The sequence below is a fragment of the Girardinichthys multiradiatus genome, chromosome 22 (assembly GCF_021462225.1).
Source record: "Girardinichthys multiradiatus isolate DD_20200921_A chromosome 22, DD_fGirMul_XY1, whole genome shotgun sequence".
Lineage (NCBI taxonomy): Eukaryota > Metazoa > Chordata > Actinopteri > Cyprinodontiformes > Goodeidae > Girardinichthys > Girardinichthys multiradiatus.
The window spans coordinates 26298002-26320174 of record NC_061814.1 but is presented as its reverse complement, the minus strand read 5'-3'; the positions used below and the strand labels follow the sequence as shown (position 1 = coordinate 26320174).

The 22173-nt window shown below is 37.4% G+C and overlaps 2 protein-coding genes across 2 annotated transcripts in view; one reads left to right on the top strand and one right to left on the bottom strand.

The window, feature by feature from the left end:
* Positions 1-699: 699 nt before the first annotated feature.
* LOC124859676 (copper homeostasis protein cutC homolog) lies at positions 700-2468 on the bottom strand. Its single transcript, XM_047352587.1, has 4 exons — positions 2390-2468; positions 1170-1197; positions 972-1077; positions 700-844 (listed from the first exon to the last, which is right to left on the bottom strand). Exons 2-4 carry the CDS (start codon positions 1174-1176, stop codon positions 733-735), a joined length of 225 nt encoding a protein of 74 aa, XP_047208543.1. The 5' UTR covers positions 1177-1197; positions 2390-2468; the 3' UTR covers positions 700-732.
* Positions 2469-8989: 6521 nt separating this feature from the next.
* abcc2 (ATP-binding cassette, sub-family C (CFTR/MRP), member 2) overlaps positions 8990-22173 on the top strand; it is a 29672-nt gene continuing 16488 nt past the window's right edge. Inside the window, exons 1-16 of the mRNA XM_047351721.1 lie at positions 8990-9165; positions 12438-12614; positions 12710-12847; positions 12942-13082; positions 13185-13307; positions 14327-14382; positions 14828-15074; positions 15219-15406; positions 16463-16640; positions 16953-17207; positions 18634-18699; positions 18816-18953; positions 19040-19186; positions 19267-19351; positions 19467-19533; positions 20644-20770. Coding sequence (XP_047207677.1) covers positions 9121-9165; positions 12438-12614; positions 12710-12847; positions 12942-13082; positions 13185-13307; positions 14327-14382; positions 14828-15074; positions 15219-15406; positions 16463-16640; positions 16953-17207; positions 18634-18699; positions 18816-18953; positions 19040-19186; positions 19267-19351; positions 19467-19533; positions 20644-20770 — 2178 coding nt within the window. The 5' untranslated portion in view covers positions 8990-9120. The remainder of the gene's footprint in view (positions 9166-12437; positions 12615-12709; positions 12848-12941; positions 13083-13184; positions 13308-14326; positions 14383-14827; positions 15075-15218; positions 15407-16462; positions 16641-16952; positions 17208-18633; positions 18700-18815; positions 18954-19039; positions 19187-19266; positions 19352-19466; positions 19534-20643; positions 20771-22173) is intronic.

Here is a 22173-nt window from a genome sequence, read left to right as displayed (position 1 = left end):
TGTGTACACATTCAGTTTACACCAATAATCCCTGAGGTCACCCCAAAAAATGTGATTTTAGGGTTGCAAAAAGTGTTAAAGAAAGCTGATCTGGTAATGATGCTGCTGTTAAAATTGAAAGAAAAGATGTTTGCAGTCCACATGTGCAGCAAAAGGCTGTTTAAAACCTTAATTTCCTCTACATTTGCCTTTACTTTTGCCATAAAAGAAAAACCGACTGAAACTTTGCTCATATTTCTACACAACTTTAGTCTTTTGTGACTTAAAGCCCACAAACACAAAATTTGTTTTTATATAAAAACCTGTAAAAGTGAATATGCTACTTGAGGTTGGTTTCTCAGGCTAATATCGAAATATGGTATTTTGTTACCCAGTTTGAATTTATTTATGAATAAGTATATTTTTTGTGAGCATAACAAGTAATATTCTGAGGGTAAGAAAGTGGTAAACTTTCAGCAGAATACTTTAATGACCCACGAGCACCTCGGATCTGACAGTTTACAAACATTTAAATGCTTTCTTTAAATTCCTCAAAAATATACTTGGCTAACCTCTAAAGTCAAAATCTTTGATCCAATGCTGATGCAGGTACAAATATCTTAAAAAGCGATGAATATTTAGACCCTGAAGTGTTTTTTGATGCCTGTGACTACAGTAGATGCTAGATTATCTCTTACATGAATCCCCCCATTTTATGAGGCGAGTTGGAAATAACTTCATATTTTTGAGGTATCACAAGGTATTTTTGGCAATTGCATTCAGACTCCGGACTTTGCTGACATCTGCCACCTTCAGGCCATACTCTGGCGCTGAGATTGTAGCTCCCATCGTCACACATGTGTTCCTAAGAGCAAAACATTTAGAAGAATTAAACCAAGGAAAGGTTTTACATTTTGAGTTTGTTAGAAATAATTTTTTAAGTGTAGTAGAAACGCAGTTGAGCATGATTTGGGGCTGGTTTTGAAACAGACCTGAATTTCATTGCAGAGTCTCTGCTGGAGCGTGCTGAGCAGTGAAACTCCTCAGCCCCCGACCCCTCCAATATTCTCTGCAGGTTGCTCTCTGTAATACCACCTCCTGTAATTTAAATATATATAAAAAATAAAATTAATATATAAATAAGTAAACTAATATGCAGAAAGCATAGTGAGAAAAGTGGAGGTACTTACCTGGCATTACAATTATTCTACCTTTTGCCTGTTAAGAGCAGATTACAAAGTTTGAATAGTAAATAATTGATATAGTATAGTAAGTAAATAGGAACAGTGGTAGAAAAAGTACAGTTAAACCCAAAATTATTCATACACAGACTTGCCATCAGATTTAAGTCAGGACTTGAATCAGAATCTGGGTCACTTTAAACAATGTGAACATTACTTCTAGTAGGAAGAAACATGTTGGTAAAATTAAAAGAATACTTCAAACCTAAAATGTCCATGGGTGTGAATACTTTTGGGCTAAACTGCATCAGGAAATAATACAAAAAGGATCTTGCCTTTGCTAAAATACATAATTTTTTTCAATGTAAGTACAGCAACGTGATATTCAAATAGAACAACACACTGAAAATGTCACAATGAAATTTACACCTGTACACACAAGTTGAAATTAATTTTAAAAAATACACATTAAAAAACAATACCAGAAATATCAATGGATTAGGAGAAGAAATAAAAAATACAGAAAAATAAAAGTGAAAAGAATATATTCTAATGAATAACTACAAAATATTAATCTTAATACATACGGTTATATTGTAATAAAATGTAACTGTACAAATAGTGCTTTTCATATTTGTGCAAAAACATGTGCAAGAATACAGAAATTTGTACCAAAACACAGCTGATGAACGGCCTACGTTAGAATTCAGGAACATATGACATCCAAACAAATGCAGACGCAGCTCGTGGAAAACCAAGACCATTTTCACTAGTTTATATTTATTACAAGGTATTGCAGCAACCAGGTTCTGTTGATCAGCAATAATTAACTAATCACAGAAAGTCTGAGCATCTCTAATAAAGCAGGCCTGTATGTTTGTATAAGGCAGTGTCGAAGAGGAAAGACATTTTCATGGATCTAACAAACGCAGTTGCTGCTCTAAATCAGTTTTTGAAGTAATTCTAGGTAATTTCAAAACTACTTGAAGCCCATTGTTCTGCAGCAGGATCTTTTCACCCAAAATAAAAAAAACTGGTCTAAGAATGCACATTCAAGCTGTTTAACCAGGACTCCACAGGCTTTAGTTTACAGGACAAAAACTTCATGAGTAATAAGAAAAAATACTTGGAAAAACCGATTAGCATCTGAGCAATCAATGAGTAAGTTTCTGTTTTAATCTCCTTACATGTAAGAACCTTTAGATTAAAAGAGTTTCTGTAAAACATACTTGATCAATGAGCCGTTTAATAACGGGCAGCCCCTCTAAAGCCGAGCTGTCACAGCCACTCGTCAGCACCCTCTCAAATCCTAACAGCAACAGCTGGAAAAATATAAAATGGGGGGATTCATGTAAGAGATAATCTAGCATCTACTGTAGTCACAGGCATTCAAAAAAGACTTCAGGGTCTAAATATTCTACACAACGTTAGTCTTTTGTGACTTAAAGCCCACAAACACAAAATTTGTTTTTATATAAAAACCTGTAAAAGTGAATATGCTACTTGAGGTTGGTTTCTCAGGCTAATATCGAAATATGGTATTTTGTTACCCAGTTTGAATTTATTTACGAATAAGTATATTTTGTGTGAGCATAACAAGTAATATTCTGAGGGTAAGAAAGTGGTAAACTTTCAGCAGAATACTTTAATGACCCACGAGCACCTCGGATCTGACAGTTTACAAACATTTAAATGCTTTCTTTAAATTCCTCAAAAATATACTTGGCTAACCTCTAAAGTCAAAATCTTTGATCCAATGCTGATGCAGGTACAAATATCTTAAAAAGCGATGAATATTTAGACCCTGAAGTGTTTTTTGAATGCCTGTGACTACAGTAGATGCTAGATTATCTCTTACATGAATCCCCCCATTTTATATTTTTAGAAATTTGCAAAAGTTTTTTTTAAATGATCCATCATTTATAAAATTAGTGATTTATGCGTTAAAAACCTGAAATGTCTTTTTATTCAATAGATTGATTATATTTGTGAAACCATGAAGGGGTACCAGCAATGGTAAGAAATAATATTTTATCTAAAGTGAAATTTCTCTCACCCTGAGGTATAACAATGTGGTAGAAGTAGTGAAAACATGATCCTATTTTGTTATTGGTTGTGTAATGCCCTATGGGACACATCTCTCAAAGCGCACATTTGTTCATCAGACCCATAATGTCTTCCTCCGGAAGCTGCGGGCTCCTGAAGCCGCAGTGTGGACTCAGAGAGAAAAAGAATTGGAGGAAGAGAAATGGATCGGAGCTCAGCTGGAGTTAAAACCAAGCCTGATCCTGTATCTCATGCTGTTTGTTAGTTTCATTTAATTTGTGTATTTTTCCTGCAATATTATTTTGCTCTCACTACATCCAGCATGTTAAGGATTACTCAGCGATGTTCCTAACAAGTTAATTTTCTTCATATCCAGTTCAGTTCTGGAGTAATCCCAGGTGAGGATCTGTCTGTATTTTGCAAGATTTGTTTCCATTATGTTTGTGCTTATTGTGAATTAAATCAGTCATTAGAAAATTGACCTTAAACTGCAGTTAAACTGTTTATTGACTTGCCCTGCACTGGTGTTTTCAGAAACATATGCAAAATGGGCCTAAATGTGAGGAAATGAAGGCGATTCTGTGGAACATCAAGTTCTGTCATGTCAATGTTTTTCACTTTTGATCCCATCCTGTTCTGATCCACACATATTTCATGTGTATTGAGATCAGGTGTTTAGAATTTGCTGTGTTTGACTTCGTTACAACCAAGTATGTTACTATTTCTGTGACCTCACCATCTTGTATTATTTTTCATTTTAGTGGACCAGCTGAACAAACAAGAAATTTCAGTTCTCTAAGAGTGCCTCCATATTAACCCGAAAGTAAATTATGCCATAGGTTTTGGTTTCAAGCATTCATCATCTTGAGGTGAGTGAAGGATCTAAAAAATATAGTTTGGAATTAAGTGATGTTACTTGGCAGTTGTGTTATTTCTGCTGTGGTAATGGTGCGTCTACATGACGTATGAGAGCAACAACACTGATGTGGAGAAATCTTTTGACGTGTCAAAAAAATTAATTGTTGGCAGTTTGCCTTATGTGGAGATCAATGTATTCCACCATTTTAAATGCATGGTAAGGTGCTGTTGGCGCATTATTTTCCTGTGGCAAAGTGTCTTCCAACATCATTGAATAAAAACGCTGATACACAACTGTGTGACATGGATGGTGCGCTTGAAATACACCTTAATGTGATCAAACTAAAAGTAATCCTGAAATCCATGTCAATTATTTAGATGTTGATTAATTTATTTTACTTTTTAAAGTTTGTAACGGAAATCCATCACTGGGGAGGAAATGATTCATCCAACAGATCTGATCTCATCATACATTTATGATAAATTATGAGACTTAATTCACTTTGGTGTGACTATTAATAACAGACTTGGTATTAATAAAATTTTAGGTAATCTGTTACACATTATAAAGTCCCCAGGTTACTGACAGAGGTACAACATTGGTTCGTTCGTTCGTCGTCTTCCGTTTATCCAGGACCGGGTCGCGGGGGCAGCAGACTCAGCAGAGACGCCCAGACGTCCCTCTCTCCAGACACCTCCTCCAGTTCCTCCAGGGGGAGCCCAAGGCGTTCCCAGGCCAGCCGAGAGACATAGTCCCTCCAGCGTGTCCTGGGCCGTCCCCTGGGCCTCCTCCCGGTGGGACGTGCCTGGAACACCTCCCAAGGAAGGCGTCCAGGAGGCATCCGGTATAGATGCCCGAGCCACCTCAACTGGCTCCTCTCGATGTGGAGGAGCAGCGGCTCTACTCTGAGCCCCTCCTTGAACCATTTGTCTGACCCATCACCTAGAGCCTGTTTGCCATGGGAGACCCTACCAGGGGCATTTAGGCCCCAGACAACATAGCCTCTAGGATCATTTGAGCACTCAAACCCCTCCACCACGTTAAGGTGACGGTTCAAGGAGGGGTACAACATTGGTATGTTGAACAAATTTTTAAGCTAAGGCAGATGTGATTAACTTGATATGAAAGTATTTAAACTTAGTCGGTGTAATTTTAATGAGACATAATTTGATATTTAAAAGATACGCTACTTCAGTATTTTGAGTTGATCAAGCTTTTGACAGAAATGTAGCACTTCAGAGGGGAAGCAGAACAAAACAAAAGATGAAAAAACAAGAATCTACTCAAAACTGGAACCCTGATGTTTATACTTATGTTAGATTTTAACATGCATTTGTTTTTAGTTTGATTCTAGTAGTTACATTTGGTAAAACAAATATACATATATAACGTGCCTGCTGTTATAGACTTTCCCAGCGATCAATCAAGTTCCTTTCAAAAGCTTTTTTTTCTATGATAAAAAAAATGCACATTACCCAAAAAATAATTTTTAAACGTACTCCTGTCTGTCCACAGCAGCGTAGATGCATGCCGAACAGTAAAAACATAAAATTCTTTAAATCACGTAAATATTGCCATCACGTTGCAGTCATGGGAGCTGTAGGCATATTTAGTCAGCATGACTGTGTCCTTGTGAAATTTTTTAATGATTATCTACAACACAGTAGGAGTCATCTGTTTCAGGGACATTGCTGATAGTCACAAACCACCCTACACACATGATCTGATCCCAGTAAAGACTGGTGCTATACCGTAGTAACCTTCCCATCCAACAGATCTGAGTCATTCCCAGTAACTACTAACTTAATCTGTATCGAGTAAAATCAGTTCAGATTGTTTTTGTTTACTGAATTATTTATCATTTCTGATAACAGCAGTGCCAAACAGACACTGATAATAGGCTAAAGGTTAAAGCCTGCATGATTGTGAGCTTTTAATTTGCGCATACTTCCGGAAAGAAAAATCACTTATAACACCAATAGATGTTTATCTCACCTTTAGCAGTACAAAATAACTGGAAAACCTCAAATCTTGCAAAACAAAAAGCATCTTTTTTATAAGTAATATATATTTTTTTTATTCATGGAGTTATTTATTATTATTATGATTATTATTATCATAAGAGAGCAGCAAAACATTTCAGGTAACTGTTGATTAGTCCAACACAATAGAAAGGATGATGATGCAGTTTCCACATATGAAAGGTTCATGTCATGATTTTCAGTTTATTATGGTTATAACTTTGACCCGCTGAATAGTAACTTTATTTACCATAAATATTATTGACATTCTTGGTCCAGATGGAACATTGTGTTTTCCTTCTTAGCTAACAATTCTCTGTCACAATTGTTTTTTTGTTTCTATTTTACTGAAAACATTTTTATCCTCTCTTAATTTATTGTCTTTTTACTGCAATTGAGTGACTCCATGTGTACATAATGATTTATTTTGTGCCCCCCACATAAACACACAAAAAAAGGGTGACTGTTGAGCAGAAAACAAGGACTTGTTTATGAAGTGATTTTGCTGGTCCTGTGTCTCCTAAAGAAAGCAGGGTTAGTCTGTAGTATTCACCATTTTTACACAATCTTTCTGACTGTTGAATCCAAACTCTTTAGTTAGACTTTACTCAATAGATTCTTTTTTAAATCCTTATAAACATCCTTTGTTTGAGATGTAATGCACTGCCCTTTACATTTCTTCTGTTAAGATAAGACACCATCAAATTCCTTTTACTCATTCATTTAGCTTTAAGTTACACCTGATTATAATTAGGTTGTGATCTAATGCCAACATCTAGATTTTGTTATTTTTAAAAAAGTTAAGTGTAACTACTTTATCCACTTTTAAACTTTTTATGAAACTTTAAAACAGTCTAGTTACAAAAAAGTATGTTAATTCAAACCATATTGAGGGTAAATCCAGGAAATGTTTTTTTAAATTTTCCTCTATTGAACTATTGTCATTCCTCTTGGCTTGAACCAAGACAGATCTACATTTAGGTGTCATAAGTATTAATTCAGTCCTCCAAATTATTGCATTCATGCGTTCCAATCACTTCCATGGACTCAGGTGCATAATATCCATCCCCTAGGCTTGCAGACTGCTTCTGCAGACAATTGGTAGTGGTATTATCGACATGGTTTCCTATAGGGTATTGTAATAAACTGTAAGTGAATTGGAACAATAGCAATTCAGCCACAAAGAGGTTGGTCACATAAAATCAGAGCGGTGTCAACGGATGGTGAGGCACATAGTGGTAGAGATCACAACTTTCTACAGAGTCAATAGCTATATAACTTTAATTGTGGCCTTGAGATTAGTTCAACAACAGTGCACAGAGAGCTTCATGGAATGGATTTTATGGTTGAGTGGCTGCATCCAAACCTTACAATAACCAAGTGCAAAACTAAGAGCAGGATGTAGTGGTGTAACGTACGTCACCACTAGACTTTAGAGCAGTGGAGACCTGTTCTCTGGAAAGACAAATTATGTCTTTGTCTGGCAGTCCACCAAATAAAGTGTGTTTGATATTTTCCAAAAGAACGCAGCATGCCTGACTGCATTGTGTCAAGTGTCAAGTTTAGTTAATTTTGGTGTGAGGCCTTTTTTGTTTAAGAGTTTGACTCCTTAGTTCCAGTGAAATGAACTCTTTATGCTTCAGCATAGCAAAACATTTTTTACAGTTTCAAGTTGCCAAGGTTTTGGGAACAGTTTGTCTTTCAACATGACTGTGCACAGTGCACAAATCTAGGCCCCTAAAAGACTGAATGTACCAGGTTGGTATGCTGAAAGGCACTGAGTCATGACCTCAACCTGAACATCTTCGGGATGAATTAGACTGCGGCCCAGGCCTTCTCATCCACCGTCAGTCTGAGTTTACAAATGAGCTTCTAGAAGAATGGTCATAAATTCTTATAAATACACTCCTAAACATGGTGGAAACCCTTCTCTGAAGAGTTATTGCTGCAAGGGATGGACAGCCATTATATTAAACCTGAACAATGAGATGTTACTTATGTTCATTGGTGTGTGAAGGCAGGCTAGCAATGTTTTGATAATATACTGTATTTACTTTATACTGATTGACAATAGCAGAATTTAAAACATAAATAATGTCTTTATTTGGAAAAAGCACAACTTTTGATTTTCACTGGTGTCACCTTTTGTCTACATTGTGAGTACAAAAGAGGGAAGGTAATCTATTCTTAATCTCACATGTCTCCCTAGTACATTCTAGATGTTCAGCATGCCCTCTGGGTCTGAAGTCCAGTCCTCTCCCTGTTCAGGATTAAAAAAACAGAATGAGGTAAAAGGGTTCTGCAATGACCACACCCCCACGTCTGTGACTAATCAGTCTGGCTAAAACGAAAAACATCTCTTCAGGCTCATTATTCTTCAATTCATGTTAGTTGAGAATTTAATTACATTATGCATCATGGCTGAAAATAGTTGGTCTCTTTTCAGATTCTCTCTCATGCAGAGAAGCGGAAACACAACAGGAAAGTGGTCATAATGATCTCCTCCCTCTCTTTTCCTAAACACAGTTCCTTTTTTAGAAGGCTGTTCCCCCAACACAAGAAAAACTGCAATGTCAGACTTACGCAAGTGTTTCTCTCTCGCTCGTTTACTTTTTTTTAAAAATGTATAGACGCTTATCTGCATAAAAAGTTAAACTTTAGACAAAAATGAGTGTGGAGGAGTTTCTGTGGACTCATGCAAAGTTGGAATTGGTCATCTTTAAGGTTTTAAGATCTTAAATTGTATTTAATCATTTAGCAGCATCTCAGCAGTTTGCTGTCATTGTAAAGTATCTTCTCCATACAGGGAGTTGGCAATTGCTTGTAGTTGGGGGGGGGGGGGTTGGCGGGGTCGGCTTCAAAGGTTTCTGGATCAAAGTCCCTCGCAGCCACATCCTGAAATTGTCTCTCCTCTGTGGGTAGACAGAGGAGAGAGTAGCAGTGTTTGAGTGGAGCTTAGCAGCAGTGGATCAGAGAGCACGAGGAGTCTGGTCGTCAAATCATTGGCGGGCGAGTGAAGCCAACACAACGGACCATGTGTGCTGCAGCTCTGGAGGAGTACTGCGGGTCAGTCTTCTGGGTGAGTTTAACAGACAACAGATGTTGTTCAAAAGAGGAGTCGTGTTTTTCATCCCAAGATGAATATCAGCATTACTTCTGATGCACAGGCATCTGTTCTGTAATCTTTATATCTTAAATCTATATCTTATTGAATAAAGTTTGTTGTAAAACCTTATAAAACAAGGTTCATAATATTTCTTTACAAAGTTCAGCTTTTATTACAACTTTTAGAACAATTGAATGACAGTAAAGTCTCTAAAAGCATTTAATTTTAAAGGTGTTTAACTTCTCAAATTGTAAATGTAAAGCAAAACACATGTTTTACCTTTGTGCACACATTGTGGACATGTGACTGTAATGAGGCTCTTCCTGTGCATGAATCAACAAATCCAATACCATAACAAGCAATTCTGAGCATACTACAGCGCAGTTTCCTGAGAAATAGCACTTTATGTAATAAATTATTAAATATCTAAAAGCACGAAGGTGAAAAGCTGGAAGAATGTTACAGAGTTAGGAGAAAAGATTTGTTTACTTTTTAAATTAAAAAAATGTAATCAAACTCCAAAACAATTTACATATGTAAGGTTTAACTTTAAAAATCACAGCTTTTCACTGAACCTTGTAATTTTGTTTTTGTACTGGACATCTAATGCTTGATCAGACAAAAAGTTATAAATATTGACTATTTTTTTCCTTTTTGTTTGACTTTTTCTCTTTAAACTTTGAATCAGCTTATAAACATAGATTAGTGTGCAAAAGTTTTAGGCAGGTTTGAAAAAATGCTGTAAACAAAGAATGCTTTCAGAAATGGAAGCATTAATCATTTATTTTCATCACTCAACAACACACAGTGAATGATGGAAAGAGAAATCTAAATCGAATCAATATTTAGTGTGACCACCCTTTGCTTTCAAAACAGCATCAATTCTTCTAGGTACATTTGCACACAGTTTTTGAAGGAACTCGGCTGGTAGGTTGTTCCAAACATCTTGGAGAACTGACCACAGATCTTCTGTGTATGTTTCTCACATCATTCTGTCTCTTCATGTAATCCCAAACACATTCAATAATCAGAGCTCTGTGGGGGCCATACCATCACTTCCAGTAAGTCTTGTTCTTCTTTACGCTGAAGATAGTTCTTAATGACTTTGGCTGTGTGTTTGGGTTCGCTCACATAGCATTTTGTAAATTAATAAAAATAAACAATCATTTATATTTCTGAAAGCATTCTGTTTACAGCATTTTTTCACACCTGCCTAAAACATTTGCACAGTACTGTATGTGCCTGATATGTACCTTCACCTGCAGTTCAGAGAATAAACTCATAAACTCAGCTGACAAGTCTGTAAAGTCAGAACTCTAAATAAACTCTGACCGAGATCTTAGTTTCTCCATGTTAAGCATATCTTCACATGGCAGATGGCTCTATTTTCAAGTGCCTGAATCACGCTCTTTTAACATTTTCTAAATGTTTTAACTCTTTCAATTCTTAAAAATTGTCAAGGTCCACTGTTTTTAACTCATTACAAGGCAGCTAAACTCATTTCTGTTATCATTAATTAAAATTGCTTTGTTATGCATTTCTTCAGGCTTTAGCATTAATTTTTCTTTAGAAAAAGACTAAAAGCGACAAACAAATAATGTACAGAAAGAAAAGCCATACTTATTTAAACAAAGTATCCAAGCAAATATATGTCGAAAATTAGATATTTCAGTTTTAAACTTTTCGACCGGAAAAGGGTGGCTTGTCCTCTTCAGGTTGGAGGGGAGTTCCTGCCTCAAGTGGAGGAGTTAAAGTATCTTGGGGTCTTGTTCACGAGTGAGGGAAGAATGGAGCGGGAGATCGACAGATGGATCGGTGCGGCTGCCGCAGTAATGGGGACGCTGTGCCGGTCCGTTGTGGTGAAGAGAGAGCTGAGCCGAAAAGCGAAGCTCTCGATTTACCTGTCGGTCTACGTTCCTACCATCACCTATGGCCATGAAATTTGGGTCATGACCGAAAGAACGAGATCCCGGATACAAGCGGCTGAAATGAGCTTCCTCCGTAGGGTGGCCGGGCACTCCCTAAGAGATAGGGTGAGGAGCTCGGCCATCCGGGAGGAGCTCGGAGTAGAGCCGCTGCTCCTCCACATCGAGAGGAGCCAGTTGAGGTGGCTCGGGCATCTATACTGGATGCCTCCTGGACGCCTTCCGCGGGAGGTGTTCCAGGCACGTCCCACCAGGAGGAGGCCCAGAGGACGGCCCAGGACACGCTGGAGGGACTATGTCTCTCGGCTGGCCTGGGAACACCTTGGGCTGCCCCTGGAGGAGCTGGAGGAGGTGTCTGGGGAGAGGGACGTCTGGGCGTCTCTGCTGAGTCTGCTGCCCCCGCAACTCAGTCCCGGATAAAGCGGAAGACTACGAGTACGAGACGAGTACGAGTTTTCAACTTTTAAGTCTTTCCTTTAAATATATACTGCAATGTCAAGGTTAAATTCATGGACCTCTCTAGAAAATAACTCAACATAGTTCAATTGGACATCCAAAAATGCAGCTTAAAGGTATATAGAAACTTCTCCAACTTCATGTTTTGTAAACAAAGGCTGCAAATGGCTGTGAGTCATTGTTCTCTAGTTCATTACATCTGCCATCCATGGCAGAAGGTGCCACAGATTGTAGACTCGGTGCTTCGCTCTTCTGCAACAACTCAAGAAGTACAACCTGCCACAGGAGCCGCTGCTCATCTCCTATGCTGGCATTATCCAGACATACCTGTGCATATCCCTCAATGTATGGTTTGGGTCAGCCACAAAACATGACAGGGCGAAACCGCAACGAACAATCAGGTCTGGAGAGAAGAGCTTCAAGGCTGAACCTCTCTTCATCAAGGATTTGGACAGGTCTAGAAATAGGTCAGCTAACATTTCTGGAGACCCCACACATGCTGGACACAGACTGTTTAGACTTTTACATTTAGGTTAAAAACCAGCCGCTACAGAGACCGTTTCGTCCCCCAGGCGGTTACTTTGATGAATACAGTCCCAGAGTGCCCAGGTTGATGTCATGCATATTTACACAAATTCAACCTTGTCTTCTTCTTTTGTAAAAACACTGTACATATATATTTACATATTTATTTCCACAACAAATTTTATACTATATTTATATTTAAAATGTCTGGCATTGAGAGCAAAGTGGAACTGAAGTAAAATTCCTTGTTTGTGTGCACTAACCTGGACAATAAAGCTGAATCAGATTTTTTAAATGTTCAGTGACATGTTTAGGATTATGTTTGTCTTTGTACCCCAGAATGCGTCCTATGTGGAGAGAGAAGACCCAGACCTCCCAGTATGTGTGGAACAGACAGTTCTGGTCTGGATCCCCCTGGGGTTCCTCTGGCTATGCTCTCCATGGAACCTCATGTCTTTATGCAGAAAATCACGAGCAAATACAAAACACCGGACTAAGCTCTACCTCTGCAAACAGGTAATGAATATTTAAAACACTCTAACTTTTTTAATTTGTGATGCTGAGATGGAAGCATCTGAATAATCAGTCTGATCTGTCTCTGCTCTCCTCAGATTGTGGTGCTTCTGTTGTTCCTAACAGCCATTGGAGGCCTGATTGTCACATTACTAGAAGATTTTGGTCCAAACAGCTCAGGAGAGAAAATTTCTGCTGTATATTACACAAACCCAGTCCTCTTCACTGTCACATGGGTAAAGTTTTGGTTTTATATCTACACATGTGCGCTGATGTTTAAAATGTAAAGATTGTTCACTGTTTTGTGTTTTGATATGTTTATTTTTTCAGATCCTTGTGCTGTTGTGTCAGGAAGGAGTGAGACGAAAGGAAAGTGCAGTAGACTCTGCTAGTCTTTTCCTTTTCTGGCTTCTCCTTGTTCTTTGTGACATTTTCACTTTCCAGACCCTCCTACGGGAAGCTCTTAAGCAGGTATGATCAACCAAAGATCAGATTGGAAATTTGTTTTATATTTTAATGATACATAATTAACTACAGCATTTGTGTTTTCCGTTAAAATCTTTTTACACCCAGGGAGAAGTTAGAGATGTCCCTCGTTTCTCTCTTTTCTACACTTCCTTTGGGCTGGAGGTGATTGCACTCATTCTCTCTGCATTGGCTGATATCCATCCTGAGGCAAAGGAGCTTGTGAAAAAGGTTATTTTTTTGTTCTTCTTCGGCTTTAAAATTGTGAAATTCATACTGAAATACAGTACAGTGGGGAAAACAACCCATCAACACTTAACTTTTTCCTCAGTAAAGACATTCCTAATGGGGCTGCTGACATGGAATTCACACCAGTTGTTGGTAAAAACAAATGTATTCCACACATAAAGAAGTCAAAACTACATAAATGACTGAATTATATGTGTAAGTGTAATGAAACTGGGAATAAGTTCTGAAAACATAAACAATGAAGACCTAGATTACCTTATTGCTGTAAAACATTCTAACCGCATTGGCTACAAATGTATTTATAAACCTCTGAATGTTTTAGTGAGCATTATTGGCCATAATCCTAAAATGGAGAGGATCTTTTCACCATAAAAAGTCCATGAACAGGTGCCTCAGCAGCAGTCAAAAGAATATTCTTAGGAGTTGTCTAAGAGCCAAGGACCACAACAGAAAGCATTAGATGTACCTGTGATTAGCAGGTAAAGTTGTTCTAAAGAAAACAGTAAGTCATGCACTCAACCACATAGGCCTCTTTGGACAGTCACTGTGCAAGACTCCACTGCTAAAGATGAAGGATTTGGTGCTCATTTAAAGCATTTAAAACATTTGACAAACCAGTGAAATACCAGGGGAATGTTGTCTTACACCATACCAACACCAAGTTTGGAGGTTGGATTATCATGAGATTTAATTGAAGAAAGGATGAATTGGGAAATTTATTGAGACATTCTTAATAGGAATCTGAAGGTGAAACGCAGGTAGATCTTTCATCAAGACAGTGATCCCAAACACACAGCCAATGATAACCTAATTTATGGATTTATTTGTTATGCTTTCTTTGTGTGTGAACCATATGGGTCATTACCATCACCTGGCGAGAATTATTTCAATATTATTTCAATAGAAATATATTTAGAGTGATTATTTACCCATAATAAATTAAATCCCTCCTAACATCCTTGGCATATATCAACATCTGTCTTCTGTTGTCTGTTTTGTAGAATCCAGAGGCTGGTGCAGCATTCTTGAGCAGAATCACGTTTAATTGGATCAACAGGTAAATTCAACACCACTACAGGAGAAATTAGAGCAATAAATAAATTAATGAATGTATTGGTAAATGGTCAATAAATGCACTGCATTTATTCAGAGGTTTCTAGTCATACTGACCACTCAAAGCACTTTACACTACAGCCACAGTCTCCCAATCTCACTCAAAAATGTGCACATAATTGAACACAATACACAGAGTAGTAGGCTACTTGTGGTTAAGTATCTTGCCTAGGGATACATCAACATGTCACAGGAGAAAACTGGAACAACAAATAAATATTTTAATTAAGGAGGAAAAGTAAATATGTAAAGTCTGCTGGTGCTGGCTAATAAAATTAAAAGACAACAATACCAAAAAGTGCAAATTAGCTGGTTCAAATAGCACCTTTATGCATAAGCGCAACATAACTTGTACTTGTGCTGCAATTTAAGACTTCTTGCTTTTCCAGCATGGTGGTGAAGGGCTACAAAAAACCCCTGGTTCAGGAGGACATGTGGGAGCTGAACGAGGTAGAAAACACCGGCTACATCAGCCAGCGTTTCGATCATCACATGCAGTACGAGTTGGGTCAAGCTCGGATCCGATATCAAAAAAAGTTGAAGGATAAACTGATCAAAAGCCGAGGCAAAGGAGTGGAAGAAGCTTCTCCAAGCAACGGTCTGGGGAAAGGTGTGAGTCAGGATGTGCTGATGATGGTGAGAACCTTCAAATTACCAAAGAACCGTCCAGGTTTTTAATCCTCAATTAATTTTGTTTTCAGCAACAACCTTGATTCTCTTCCAGGTGCTCCCCATATGTTGTTGTGTTCCTAAAGAATGTGCTTACATATTTTGCATCAGGAGGAAAAAGGAAAGAAAGAGGATGAAAAGAAGAAGAAGAAAAAGGGGAAAACGAAAGAAGAAACTAATTATCCGAATTCATGGCTGGTTACCACCCTTTACAAGACATTTAAATGGATTCTGATTGAATCTGCCTTCTTCAAACTTCTGCAGGACCTTCTGGCTTTTGTCAGTCCTCAACTCCTGAAGTAAGTTGTAGAAATAATCTACTGCCAGTTGTTTTGTTTGGCTTGTAAGATTCAAACTGCCCTGTAGACAACACTGTTTACAGATTATTCACACTGAATGTGTTATAATAGCAGCATAGGTTAAACAAATTCAGTTATATTTAACTAAATATTAACTTGATGTGTTCTTACTCTTTATTCTTTAAGAATCACTTCAGTCACAAACTAGTTTTTCACATTTGTTTTTAACCAGTAGCATTTAATTTGACTTTACCAGAGTTGTTTTATCTTTGTGCATCTTCCACTTAAGCTATCTAAAGCCTCATACAAACAGGTTTTCAGTTTTTAACCTCTTAAACTACCACCCCTGGTGCTGGGGGAAGAATTAAACTTTTTGTTTCTACTGTCATTGCTGTATGTTCCTGCTAGTTAAACATAGACGTGTGAAATCCACAGAAATGTTAGAATCTTGGCTAGAAGCTAATGAAAACCACTTTTACAAACACTAAACACAGTTAAAACTACAAGCAGTTGATTCAGAAAGTAAACAAACTCCACAAAATGGTGTCGCCACAAAACTTGGTCTCAGCCTTTCATCACACAGCTTCTCCACACACCGAGCATGTCTGCTGAAAGCAGAGATCTCACAGATTTTAAAATATAAGTTTTATCAGAATACACCCGGGATTTACTCCACCAGCAGAAAAGGAAGACCAGAATTATCACTGATGTTTAAAAAACGTAATTATAAAAATTATTTAAATAGAGTTTATAATTTCTGAGAAAAACCCAATTAGATTTGGGCATGTTATTCCATACACATAGTTCACAAAAACCCCTTGAGTCTTAAAAGGTCAAAAGGTTTTTTCCGTTTTGTAGCCTGACCCTATGAATATCTAAACATGCAGAGTTTAACTATTTACTGCTCATTGATTAGTTGAAATGACCACTGATAACTCCAGGTCAGTGGGCGAAGGACCAACCCCCCATCCCCAGCATAGGATTTACATAGAAGAACATCATGAGTGTCACATAATCATCACAGATGACGGTTAACCTCTTTATTCTCTTGCTCAGGTTGATGATCTCCTTCATCCAGGACAAATCCAGCAATGCCTGGGAAGGATATTTGTATGCAGTGCTGCTGTTGGTGGTGGCTCTTCTGCAGTCTCTGTTCTTGCAGCAGTATTTCCAGCGATGTTTTGTTCTGGGGATGAAGGTCCGAACTGCCCTCATGGCAGCTGTGTACAAGAAGGTAACAACAGGAATGACAGCTCGACATGGGCTGGATAGCGAGATTCTTCCACAGGAAGTTCAAAACTGCATAATATTTAAATTATGAATATTATTGTTCTTTTGATGAGATAGCAGATTTTTCTCCTGCTGTAGGTAGCACAGAGAACAGCAATGTGTTAATATATCACTACATTATTTTAGCAGCATTAGAAATGATTGCTGCTTTTCTTTTTTTGCTGCATTATTTTTCTTCTTTTATTCTTATGTTAATAAAGTGACACCATGCTCTTTTTTTTCTCTATCTGCCTTTTTCTTCTATCTTCTTTCAAAGGCATTGGTGATGTCTAATGATAACCGTAAAGAGTCAACTGTGGGGGAAACGGTGAATCTCATGTCAGCAGATGCCCAGCGCTTCAATGACGTGACCAATTTTATCCACCTGCTGTGGTCCTGCCCTCTACAGATCATCATATCCATCGTTTTCTTGTGGATCGAGTTGGGACCTTCAACACTGGCAGGGCTGGCAGTAATGGTGCTTATGGTGCCAGTTAATGGACTGCTAGCCAACAAGGCTAGAAAACTCCAGGTCAGCAAATGTGAAACAAACAGAATGTTTCTACACTCAACATACAACAAGTCAATCTCAATAAATTTCAATATTTTTGAAGTGCTCATTTAGTGCCTTTATTTTTTTTAATTTCGATGATCATGTCCTACAGCTAAACAAAAATCCTATTTAGAAAATTAGATAATACCAGTATTTAAAAGGATTTTTAGTACAGAAAAGATGGCCTATACAAGTGGAAGACCTCTGACTTCACAGCCACAAAAGGTCACCGATAAAGAATCTGGTTGTTTAGAGAGTATTCCACCATATTCTTGGAATGTTTAGTGGAAGGAAAAAGTGTGGTAGTAAAAGATAAACAAACAAAGGAGATAATTCCAACTTTGAGTGAATTGTAAAGCAAAGTCCAAGACTTCAAGAGACTTCAAGAGAGGCCTGGTCAGTCAATGCTTCAAGAGCTACCACACACAGACAAATCCAAGACAAGGGCTACAACAATTATATTCATATTCTTAAGCCAGTCCAGAATCAGAGACAACGTCAAAATCTTTTCACCTTGGTTTGTGAGAAAAACACTGGGCCTTTCCTCAGTGGGCCAAAGTCTTCTTAGCAGAAAAAAATCCTAAATGTAGCATTTCATTTGGATATCAACGTCCCAAAGTCTGGAGTTGAGTGTCCAATCAAATTACTTATACAGTTATTTGTACAGTTTTCACGGTCAGGTATAATTTGGAGACACATGTCATCAGCTGGTTGGGCCAGCACATGATTTAGTCCTCCATGAGACCCTTAATGGCAACCTTTATGGAGAAACAAAGACCGGGCTCCTTTTCCACATGACTAACAGTACCAATACCTGGTTTATTGCCACTGTGCATTAGTGGCCAGAAGATTCACCTGACGTAAATACCCCTATACCCCATAAAGAATCTATGAGGTATTGTACAGACAAAGAAGAGAAACCCAGACCCAGCAGTGCACATTACCTGAAGGCCAGTATTGAAGCAACATGGGCTTCTTCAACACATCACCAGTGTTTAGTTGTGGCTTCCTTTGTGTTATTGCCTGGGTCTTGGAGTCCCTGTCTTATGGTTCAGGGGAGAACATCCTTTTATTCCCCTCACTTCAACCTCTCTATTGTAGCTTTTCACAGTTTCCAGAACAGTAAGATACATTTTCGCAGTTTTTAGAGCCTTCAAGTGTGTGGACCTAAAGTCAGGTGTGTAAACCATGCTGACGTTTGACAACTGTAAATGTCAAAGTCAGTATAGGATTCCTGCCTTACTCGTGATCTTTAGTCTCACAACTAGGTTATCACGACTAGGTTATCAGGTTATCCCATATGTTCATCTTATAAATGTTTAACAGCTCCTCTAGATTGCTGATTTATATTAAGATTTCTGTTGTTTCTGTTGTCAGTAATGCAATACATTATATCTGCTTTCAGATAGAAAACATGAAGTTCAAAGACAAGAGACTGAAAATAATGAACGAAATGCTCAATGGAATCAAGGTAGTCCCCTTTTTCTGTTACTGTTTGGAGATGGTTGAACCCTCTTTGTCATATTTATATTTATTTAGTCCCCCTCAAAACCCTTGTTACTGTCTTCATCCTCCATCTCTCACCAGATTCTGAAGCTATTTGCGTGGGAGCCGTCCTTCCAGGCTCAAGTTGAAGATATTAGAGGAAAAGAGCTGAATGTGATGAGGAAGTTTGCCTATCTCACCTCCGTCTCCACTTTCATTTTCACCTGTGCTCCCGCTTTGGTGAGTCATGTTAGATGTTTGCAAAAGGACAAAAAGCCTGTAATGGTCCTTGATGCTAATGCTGCCTCGACATTGTTTGTATACAGGTTTCTCTGGCCACATTTGCTGTGTTTGTTGGCGTGAGCTCAGACAACATATTAACTCCTGAGAAAGCCTTCACATCAATCTCTCTATTCAACATTCTTCGATTTCCGCTGGCCATGCTGCCGATGCTCATTGCTTCCATTGTGCAGGTAAATACTGTTGTAATTGCTGCGTGGACACAAGTCAAAGCTGTAATAAAACCCTAATTACCTGTTGTTTCACACTTCAGACAACAGTGTCTAAGAAGAGGCTGGAGAAGTTTCTGGGAGGGGATGATCTTGACAGCGACATTGTGCATCATGACACTAGTTTTAGTACGTTAACCATCTATTGGTATATTTTTTTTCTATCCTGAGGAGTGATGATTGCATGTGGAGCAAATCTGTCATTTTTTTTTTATATATACATTGATCCCTTTTTTTCTCTTAGACACTGCTGTCAGCATATCTAATGGTTCCTTTGCATGGGAAAAAGACTCTGAGCCTATACTGAAAAAGTATGTGTGTTGTGTTTATTATTCAATTATTCCTGTGCACAGTTGAAACCAGATGTTAAATATGTTTTTTTTTATAAGTTACGATTACCCCGTTTACGTTCTATTAACTATATGCCAGAATAACAGCAGAATATTTAGAAGGTAATTTTTTATTTTTAACTTTTTGAAATTGTGAAGTTCACACATATTTCCTTTGTATTTAGTAAAATTGCCTTTTAAATTGTACGAACTGGGTCAGATGATTTGGGTATCCTTCCACAAGCTTCTCACAATAGCTTGTGGGAATATTGGCCCATTCCTGCTGACAGAACCGATGTAACTGAGTCCGGTTTTTAGGCCGTCATATTCTATGTGTCTTTGTGATGGTCACATAAAAACATTGACTTTATTGTCCTTAAATATTTGGTTGTATGCTTAGGGTGATTGTACCTATTTGTCCCAAACTTAAAACGTTCTAGCTGATGTCTTGAGTTTTTGCTTCAGTATTTCTACAGGATGTTCTTTACTTTCTGATGTCACCTTTTTTCTCAAGTTATATATTTTGCACCAAAACACAATTGCTGGACATTCCTATGCTGTTTATGCCATTCCTATGCTGATGAATGTGCCATTTGGAAATTGTACCAAACAATGAACCATATTTGTGGAGCTCTACAGTTCCTTGTATACTGACTGATTTCTTTTGATATTTCCCTGATTGCACAGTGTTTGGGGCATTGACTTAAAATACATCCAAAAGTAAGCCTCCAAGTAACTCAGTTGTTGCAAATTAACCTATCAGGAGCTAACAAAACCTTGACATCATGATCTGGGCTTAGTGGCATAGTTGTCTTTGTGAATGTATACCACTGGATTTAAAGAAAGTAAATTATATGTTTTCTTTCATATTCTGGCATTTAGCAATTTAGCAAAACATTTTTAATGCTAACACACCTAAATGTTTACCCTAATTTATTGTCACATTGAGAAAAAACGGGTTGGTGTCTTTTTACAAAGTTTATGCACATATCTGGTTTCGAAGGTATTGGATACCAATTGACCACAAAATTCACTTTTAATGCTGGTATATTTTGGAGTATATACAACATAAATTCTGTCATTGTTTCCCAGTGTGTCGCTGGACATTAAGCCGGGTCGGCTGGTAGCCATAGTGGGAGCTGTGGGCTCAGGGAAATCCTCACTCATGTCAGCCCTCCTGGGAGAGATGCACAGTCCCAAAGGTTTTGTTAACATTCAGGTAATGCTTTCCCAATTAATGTTTCTCAAATTACAACAACATGCTTAAAGATGTTCTTCTTTTTCTTCAGCATTTTTGTATCCCTGACAAAATATTTAAGTTAGTAAAAATGAGTTGTCCAGTGAAGTATTGCCCTGTTATTTTTCTGCTCAGAAAAATATAAATACAAGAAGGGTATACCAAGTAGCCTTGAGTCAATAAAAACTTTGTGACAAAGTTGAATAAAAGACACCTAATGCCAGGTGGGCTCTTAAAATAAGTTAGTAGCTTTTCTGGTTTTAGAAAAGAAAGACACATTTCTAGCCATCGTATCATTGTCTTTGAGGACAAAATCCTGGGATAAAAAGGTCTATAATAAGAAAGAAAAAAAAAAGAGTACAGCAGGCTGCCTCAGAAAATTGCCAAGAGAAACTTTCCAAATAAAAGAAAATACTCGTTTTCTTTTAACTGCAAATTATGATGAAGAAATGCATCTATTTAGTAATTTAATCAGAAAAAGGCAAAATCTTTGAGAGGTAAGAATGTTAAAAGCTATAAATCAGATGAGACAAAAAAGCAATTTCTGGCCCTGTTATATTTAAAAATGTCTTGTTAATTAAAAGGTTATTTAAAAAGATAAGATTAATGTGATGCTGACAATCATGATTACTGTTGACATTTTGACTTTGCATTTTAGTGCTGTCTTGAAGTGCTGTCATCTTGGTCAAGATGTCCTTGTAAATTTGATTTAATGGTTAAATGAGCTACAAAAGAATGGTACAGCAGAAGATAAAGGCTTGATCTTAATGTAACCTTTTTCTTTATTTCTTTAAAGGTATCTAAAGTACTGAAATCTAAAATATGTATCCTTCTGCTAGGTGGCAACTTCAGACAGGAGAGCCATATTCTTGGAGAATGTACAAAATAAATTATTATGCAGCACATTCATTTGATAGGGTGTATGAAAAGAAAATGGTAATCATATTATTTTCTTAGAAAAACATATTTATATAAGGTTTTCTGAAAACTGTAGTATTTTAGTGATTTATTACAGCCTCTCTTTTTCTTGATTGGATAATTAAACACACAACATAAATTATTTTTATTAAATAGAATTGGTTGAAAAGGTTTGAATTCATTGTGGGTTTTCTATCCTCACACAGTCAAAACTGTACATACAGGCTAAAATAAATGCATACAATCATGCATCACTTTTTAAAAATTTGCTGTTAAAGACTGTCTTTTGACTTGACATGGCCAAGAACTACTAACTACTTGGTGTTTTTTGTTTGACAGCACTTGTTTAAAAACAAATAATCTCAGGGAAAACCCAAGCAACTCAGTAAGAATTTCATGAAAATTTTATATGCACACAAGTTGGCTAAATCTTTTCAAGACATTTTTAACAATTGATTACAATCAGA

Excerpts from the sequence above, each read along its gene's own strand:
- LOC124859676 (XM_047352587.1), bottom strand. Across the intron at positions 845-971 it reads GACTCTGCAATGAAATTCAG|GAACACATGTGTGACGATGG; the intron begins GTCTGTTTCAAA and ends TTTTGCTCTTAG.